Source organism: Camellia sinensis, chromosome 5, assembly GCF_055761805.1.
Source record: "Camellia sinensis isolate YWXY chromosome 5, ASM5576180v1, whole genome shotgun sequence".
Classification (NCBI taxonomy): Eukaryota; Viridiplantae; Streptophyta; class Magnoliopsida; order Ericales; family Theaceae; genus Camellia; species Camellia sinensis.
In genome coordinates, this window is record NC_138965.1 from 131,118,603 (window position 1) to 131,127,335 (window position 8,733).

The window sequence follows — 8,733 nt, forward strand, 5'->3', positions numbered from 1 at the left end:
TTCTGTCAAAAAATAATCGATTTTAACAAATTAACTCCCTGTACAAGTCATGCCGAAAATTCTCATCATTAAAAGTATGTGCTATCGAATCAAGGCCCTACATGAGTGGAATGGATTACCAGAGAGGAAGCAGAGGTAAACCATGAGCCTGCATTTTCCGGTGCTTAACCGAGCAAAAATGGAAAAAGAAGCTTCCTAAATCCACAAAAAAATACCATTATTGATGAGGCACACAAACAATTAAACAACCAGATTTTCAAAAGGCAGAAATAATTTGGCAGCATCAGGCAAAAGACCACTAAAATATATATAATACCAAAGTTGAACAAGAGGAGAAATTATACAAAACTAAAATGCAAATTCAACATTGCAAACATTACAAACATTACAAACATTGCAAACATTACAAACTTTTATTATTATACAATTAACATTGCATATATGCACAAATATATATTTATATATAACACATTACAAATAATTTCATCAACCAGGAGACAGAAGAGCACACACCTAACCCCACCCATGTGTATGGTGTATATGCAAGGAGGGAATTTACCTTCATCAGATTCACCTCACAACTCGCCCTTCTACATTGTCCGTCTCTCGCATCGGATCAGGTACACCACCATCCACTCTAAGGTTACAAAGTAAAGCATCGCGTCCAGTTAGAACTATTTGGAAGAAGCCATCCACTTGCTTCGCAAGAAGATCTAGTCCTTGCGAAAGCATATCTGCCCTTTTCCCTAAATCCGACGTACAATTTTGAAGGGCTTCTACTTCAATTGGACCCACCCCATCCTGTATTGTGGGGTACAGTTTCTTGACACTCGTGTCAACTGCTTCAAGCTCTTTCAATACTGTAACCCTTCCACTAGAAAATATATTTCGAATCTCCCCATTTACATAAGTCTGCACATCAACAAAAGATTCTGCCCACAAGCAGGACTCCAGAACCTGTAAATCCACTAGCTTATTTGCAGAACCCGAGAAGGCAGCAGCAAAAATGCTACAGACAAACACGGTTACGACCTTAACTCCATACATGGCTCGCATCAAGACTTTCCCTTTGGCCGACTTTTTTACCTTAGGCTGGTTAAGTGTCTCTGTAAGACTGTCTAAGATGCCAAAACAATTCTCAAGTCTGCGATTCTTCGAACTAATGTGCTGCCTCCAGCCATCAAGTGAAGAGCAAGCCTTTACAAACTGGTTTGAAGGGGAGGCACCCAAGTTGTGCAAGGCACAGTGAAGCAAGACATGGCCCTGGTTGAGCCGTGAGAGCTCAGAACTGAAAGCAATGCAAATATCAAGCAGCTTCACGGTATTGTCCAAGTACAAATCAATCCATTTATCATCCCAATCACATACAGGGAGTTCAAGCTTTGTAATAACGCTTTTTATGTCAGTATGAGTTTGACAAAGCAACTCCATTGCCAATGTCATCCATGATAAGCTCAGGACTTCCTCCCTATCTTTTGGCTTAAGTTTCCTAAATCTCTCTGCCAAAGCATCCTCAAAATTGTTCAACAACTCAAGAAGCCTTGGAGAGAGATAGGAACCCTTAGGTAGCATCATTTTGAATGGATTACCAAATGGGAAGAAAGTTCGATGTGGATCCTGTGGACGACTCATTTCAATATATAATCTGCAGAGAAATTTAAAATGAAAGTCAGAGAACGTAATAGAAAAGCTTTTGTTGGGGGAAAAAACATCTGTAGGATGAAGAGTCGATTATTGTGATTTTTTTAGTGGGTTTTCAGGGGCGATTAATCCGTCCTTGAACCAAATTTTGGTTTTTGTAGAGCCCTTTGAATAGGTGTTTGATATACATATGATGTAGTTTTCCTTTGTACACGAATTGCACATTCTCGGTGCCCCTTAAATAACAATCCTTTACTTATCAAAAACAAAAAGATTTTACCCAACCTTCAAATACTCAGCCATATTTGTATTAAAAAATATGATTGCAATGCAACTATACTATACAGCATCTCCAATAAAAAAACAATTCCAAAATCCTTCTATCTAGACTAAACTCTAGGAAAGCAAACTTCCAAAATCATTTTTATAATATATATACATATATTAGTTTAGTTTAGTTTACACACATAAACGAAATGGCCTATTGCATTCTCTAGGTAATTCTGAGTATAACCCACTCGTTATTATTGAGTCCAATGCAGCCATGAGCCATCATGCCAAATAATAGGAAAAACGCATGGCATCACTTAAAATCCTAAACTAAGATATACATGAAATGTGGTTAGTTTAGTATTAGCCTCTCACATAATATCTAACACCATACTTTTTCAGCATTAGGATGGTCCCTGTAACCCTCCTTTATCTAGTTGTTAACAAACCATAGTAAACTAAAGGATTCTAATCTTTACAACCAAATAAATTTGAGTCAAGTTGAATTGTTCCTCTTTCCAAAACAAAAACAATAGTGAATAAGAAACCTCAAATAATTCATTTCCTATACAATCAACAAAGTGCAGACGATATTCAACAAATTTAAGAACACAAGCACCATCCCCCATATATATATATATATATTTAATTATTTATCAAAGTTCAAGCATTTTCTTCATAACCTTGTTGAAACATTACATGCATAAATCACCACAATAGACACAGATCTAGACATAATCAGATAAATCTCAACGAATTAAACACTAACTAACCAACAATTCAAAAAATAAAGCAATCAACATATTAAAACACTCGCCAAATCGCTAGATCTTCGAATCAAAAACCAAGATTGAAACACAAACCCTAACTCTCGTTGTTCCGCAAAACCTAACACTAGATAATCAGATAAATCTCAACAAATTTAACACTAATTAACAAAAAAAAATAAAAATAAAGCAATCAAAATATAAAAACACTCACCAAATCGCTAGATCGACAGAATCAATAACTCCGAAACAAAATTTCAAAAACGTACCGATTTTTAGAAACAGAATCAAGAATGAAATACAAACCCTAATTCTTGATGTTCCCACAAAACCTAACGATAGCGAGAGTACCTGAATCGGTATTCGCAGAGATTCCAGAACCCTCGAAGAAAGTCACAAAATGACGCGTGGATAGAGATCAAGATAAGATTCTCTGTGTGCCGCTCCTTTGAAATCGTCGCAAAGGGTTTTTTAGCTGAAGAAGAAATGTGATTTGGTGACCGTTGAACAAATACATAATGCATAACTCTGACACGTGGTACTACATTAATGGGCAGTCCTTGTACTGTAGGCCGTTAGTATTCCCTAGGTTTGTTTTCAATTTTTTGAAAATATTTCGAAAAAATTTTACTTTTTTATTTTTTATTTTTTTTACTAAATTTTTTTAATATTTTCAGTAATTTTTTTAAATTTTAGATATATTTAACATAAATACACTTAAAACGTATAATTTTCATAAATTTAAAAAAAAAATTCATCAAATATCAAAAATATAAAAAATACTAAAATTCAGTGTATTTTTCATATTTTTGTATATTTATTAATTTTTTAAAATATTTTTTACAAATATTTTACTTTTTAGACATATCTAAATAAGATGCATCTAAAAAAGTTTAAAAAAAGCCTAAAATTTTAAAAATATTTGCTAAAAACAAAAAAAAAAACACGAAAAATAAAAATTTAATTTTTAAAAAATTAAATTTAGAAAATTGAAACCAAACATACTAATTATTTTTCTATTTTTGTTCTCATAAAAAATAAATAAAGATAAATTACATTCAATTTTTAAAAAAAAATTGTCTTATATCCTGAATATCATTATACTGATTTTTTTATAAATCCGATTAAACAAATGCAAATTATGAGCAGAAATTAAAATAAATAAAGATAAATATATATTTTAATAAAAATAAAAAAAAAATTATATTTTTATTGATATAATTAACGAATTAATGATTAAAAAATAATTTCATTATTGCATGAAGAGAATAATTTAATTTTATATATATTCAAATCTTAAGAGTAGTGAGTATAATTTATATTAAATTTAAATTTAAAATAAAAATAATAAAAAATAAAAAAGTGAATACTCTCATAAGTCTAAAGGGGAGAGAGGAACTCCTTTGGCCATCTCCAACCGCATATTAAATTCATCACCAAATTTAAATTTGATAAAAAGTAGCTTCTTTTCTTACTCTAATAGTTTCACCAAATACGTATTAAATCGAGAATATAAAAAATGTTTCACCAAATTGAAAACGTCTGGAACATTTTAGCATTTTATTATTCAAGACTGTTGTTTTTGGGCACCGGACAACTCCCAGACGATCTACCCGACGACCAACTGGACGTCCGGCCAAATGCCTACCAGGCCATCCGCTTAGTTGAAAATTTTCCACAAAAATAGGTGACATATAGATCCAAGTTTCCAAATTAAGTATAAAGAACTATTTCTGAGTGAAAAAACCACGTGAGGACTAGTCTATTTATAGATGAAAATGATGGCTGTTAGGTTTGAATCCAATAGGTATGGTACCTGTTCCGACAGATCAACAAATCTGATTTGAATTTCAAACAGATAAAAACTATCTCGGGTTTGAATTTGGACAGATTCGAATCTGTTTGGACAAATATGAACCTGTACAGAAAAATTCTGAAGAGTTGTAACAAATTTGAATTCAAAAAATTGAAATTTAAACTGGACATTATTTTACCAAAAAATAAAATTGAATTCAAATATTTTTTTGCCCAAAAAAATAAGTATTCGGCTGGACAAGCCCAACCCAACCTCACACCTTTCACTACGCACCTGCACCCAAGCTTAACCCGCCCAACCGACCAACCGGACGGATGGATGGACGCGGTGCGCGTGTGTTTATTTTTGGGTCCAATGGGTCTAGCCCAATTTGCCCATAACATCTCCCTTTTACAAACTTAGGGTGCCCCTTGGGGCCCTCCCTAAATTACAAACTCATGCCTTATAAACCCACAAATTTTTTCTCACCAAACTAATGTGGGACAAGCCTTCCTTCAAACCTTAAGGAATTTCCACCAAAAACTCCATTTCTAAGGAGTTCACTTGGGCTTCAATTTTCTATTCATCCGATAATGGTTTTGAACAACCAAATATACCACGTGAATCACAATGTGACATAGAACACGTTACCACTTTGACCCACCAACTTTGACATATAGGTCTCATCTAAAAAATAGACCAAAGTTAAGAAAAAATCAGACATATTTTCCAAAACCATTTCTAACAAATTCAATATCACAACAACAAACCAGTGCTTGAAAGTTGACTTTACACTGTTGGTGTTGGATGTCTGAAGACAGGTTATCAAAAGTCAAATGGTGAGAGGATGGAGCTATAGCAGCAATCTCATAATGTAGACGTCCCCGAACGTCCCGGGAGGGAATCGCCCGTTTTGTTCATTTGGGGCTCACTACAGTTCGGACTCAAATTGTCACGGTTCTTAATCTGATCTCATAATGTGCGATGTGAGATTGATAAATCACCAAAGAGTCCAAATTCGGCAAATCGTTTTGAAAAATAGATTTTTAGAAAGAAGTGTCAAATATGGACTGCTTTGCCAGATACAGAGTCGCCACCTAAATATTTTATTTTGGGGGAATTTAGGAAACCCTGACTCGTTGCCTAAGGCCACGTGTCCATCATCACCAAAGTTGCCTCGGCTCGGGAACTTTGGTACGATTGGGGAAGGTCAGCTATGAGCACCCCCGCTCGCCCGATCCGTAGATCGGCCTCTACTAACAATGATATCGAGTTTTGAAAACATTATGCGTTCCTATTCCGATTATTAGCCTAGATTTACTATGTGATGCGCACAGCATACAAGTATAGACTGGATCGCCTGAATTGGAACAAAACATTTCATGTTTGTTTTGAAAACGGTTTGCTACTTGCAAGTAGGCTAAAATGCAAATTTTGCCACCCTCGAGTGGGCTTAGAAAATGCAGTTTTGTCACTTTCAAGTGGGCTTAAAACTCGCATTCAATGCATTGTTCCAATTCAAATAACCCAACATTCACCCACAAGCACTCAGGCAGTTATATCACATAAGCACATAACCTCATGGTAAGGCATGCTATCATGGCAACACTCACACGCATGTAAGGATGCTAAAGCATAAAAACTTACCGAGTACTCCAAGCCAAAACAGAAACTAGTTAGTGAACATGTATGAATCCTAACTATGATGAAATGCTTAATGCAACACATGCAAAAATGCAACCTAGATAGGCTCGGCTTTTCTAAACATGGCATATGAAATGCAACAGATAACATGTATTCAACTTGGAATTGAAATACCATGCAGTTAGTATGATGTACCGAGCCCGGTGCATGTAATACAGATAAATGAATGCACGCATACATAGCATAAGATATGCTAATTTAAATATGCCCTAATACTAACCATTGAAAGCAGGTAAATAAAAGGGAGAAAGAAGTGGGGGTTGGAAGACATACACACACTCACGCACACTTATTACACAATTGCCCTCGCTCGGAGGGTCCGAAAGAATAATACAGGCCAAATAATTAATCAACTATCCTAGCTAATTAATTATTACAAAACTTCTAATTAATTAACAAATTAATTACAAAAATAGCCTAAATATGAAACTAAAGAGACCGCCGCAACTCTGCCTCGGAATGCGTTGATGATACATGCTCGATTTGCCTTGCTCGGAAACCCGTTACCATGCCACTGTTGCCTCTGTTTGCACTGTTCTCCACCTCTGAGAGATGTGAAAATTCTTAAGGCACCTCTGAACCATTCCCTGATCATTTTGGAATGCCACTAGCCAATGAAAAGCACCACCAATCATGTAAATGTGATCATAGACCATAAATTAGGTCACCGGCTGAACTCTGATGGTCGGTCGGCACTGAAAGTGGCCGGCCGGCCGGCCATTTATTCCTGTAGAATCCTGTTTTTGCTGCAGCAGTGGACAGACAGTGCATGGCAAAGAAATTTCAAAGCAATGTATGCATGGCCACACTCCCTATCATGTTATAAACTCAAGGGAGTGTGGCCCTTGGTCCTCGGGCCAACAATCATGCATCTCGATGCACGATGGCCAAAGGCACCAAGTTTGCCAATCAATGTAAATGAATGCAACAAAACGAATGAATACTTCACGCCCTATCATGTTGAGATCAAGGGTATCGGCGACCAAGGATTGAGACGTGTTTCTGTAACAACCCTCGTCACTGTTTACCGATAACTACCAATTACTGCTAAACTGAGACTAATTGTGATTGATAACTGAAGTAATTGAACTGATTGAAATACTGAACTGACTGACTGAAATCTGAAACTGATTGATTGACTGTATCTGTTTAAATGCATTTGCTATCTGTTGATTGTTAATTGATCTGTTCGTGTTTTTATGTTTAAATTGCGAATTGAAGGCCTTATCGGCGACCGAATCTGAAATTGATTGATGATTTGTGATCCTTAGAATTAATAGGATTTTATGGCATATTTATCTGAAAACTGGTTAGGTATGATTAAATTAGATTAAATATTGATAAATTGCATAGTTGGCCTTATTTACATTGGTGCCACCTAGTGGCCTACTACTTGGACTATTGTTGAGCCTTATTACACTCTATACAAAACATTTTCATCAGCCTTTCCTTGTCTCAACCGACCAAGAGAGAGAGGGAGAGAATTGATTTGTTCTTGAGAGAATTTCTTGGAAATTAGGAAGATTAAAGGATTTCTTGCAACATTGAGCCTCCATACCTCTAATTCAAGACTTAAGTAAGGAAATTCAACCTTTTGTTGTTATGTTTATGAATGTTCATCCATGGTTCTTGTGTTCTTAGTGATCTAAGCCTAGAACTAGCTCAAGTTGTTGAATTAAGAGCTCATTCCATGCATGCATGCCTATATTGTTGAATTTTGAGTTGATTCTATGGAGAATTGTCACATGCATGCTCATGGTTATGTTAAGTCTATGTTTTCATCTTGTTTTTGTAAGAGTTAGCTCATTAGAGCATGAAATTGAAGCTTTGAAATGGTTTAAATTCATGCATGTTTGCATGTTCTTTATGTTCATGAAAATTTGATTCGAATTGAGTTGTTTGAAACACCCTTGGGCTTTGATTTTACAATTGAGCTTTGGAATCATGTTTAAGTATGAGTTTTGATGTGTTTTTTGGAAAATTGGCCCAAGAGGATCAAAATTTATGGTTTAAAACTTGGTTTTGAGCTTGAGGTTCAAATCTGGAATTTCCAGAATTTGGACTCACGCTCGAGCGGGGTGACTGGCGCTCGAGCGTGGAAATCGTGCTCCTAGCATTTTGTTCTGTTTTGAAGTCCGCTCGAGCAGAAGAATTGACACTCGAGCGGGACATTGTGTCACATGCTCGAGCGGGTGTCGAGCGCCCAATCGAGCGTGTTTTTCACCTATCCAGCACTTTTGACTGTTTTGCAGAATGCTCGAGCGGGTAATTCTACGCTCGAGCTGAAACCCTTGTCTGCATGTTCGCTCGAGCGGAGTAACCTACGCTCGAGCGTGACTCCTGTTTTTTGAAAATTCTGAAAATGTTTTTAAAGTACATCTTTGCATCCTCATCTTATCCTAGGAATTATTAGGCCTAGTTTAAGGCATCTTAATGAGGATATAGATGTAGAATACACCGAGGCAAATTAGGGATTAAGTTGTATCTTTCCCAACTGTGTAGCTTAGTGTGTGTTCAATCTGTAAACTGTGTAGGGTTGGCGACTGGGGACGCACT

The 8,733-nt window shown here is 36.0% G+C and overlaps 1 protein-coding gene across 4 annotated transcripts; it reads right to left on the minus strand.

The window, feature by feature from the left end:
- Positions 1 to 273: 273 nt before the first annotated feature.
- Positions 274 to 3,205, minus strand: LOC114309361 (protein BPS1, chloroplastic). Of its 4 annotated transcripts, none has more exons than XM_082869797.1 (2): positions 3,030 to 3,205; positions 274 to 1,645 (listed from the first exon to the last, which is right to left on the minus strand). In XM_082869797.1, the coding sequence occupies exons 1-2, from the start codon at positions 3,200 to 3,202 to the stop codon at positions 571 to 573; spliced, it is 1,248 nt and encodes a 415-aa protein (XP_082725923.1). In that variant the 5' UTR covers positions 3,203 to 3,205; the 3' UTR covers positions 274 to 570. The 4 variants fall into 4 exon arrangements, with proteins under 4 accessions (XP_082725923.1, XP_082725926.1, XP_082725924.1 ...); XM_082869800.1 differs by having other exon boundaries at positions 2,985 to 3,168; XM_082869798.1 differs by having other exon boundaries at positions 2,893 to 3,168.
- Between the last annotated feature and the right edge of the window lie 5,528 nt (positions 3,206 to 8,733).

What these genes read in the sequence shown, in the direction of transcription:
- LOC114309361 (XM_082869797.1), bottom strand. Translation starts at nt 3,202, where the DNA reads ATGCATTATGTATTTGTTCAACGGTCACCAAATCACATTTCTTCTTCA. An exon ending in CTCTGCGAATACCGATTCAG is followed by an intron (nt 1,646 to 3,029) that starts GTACTCTCGCTA and finishes ATTTCTCTGCAG; the next exon opens with ATTATATATTGAAATGAGTC.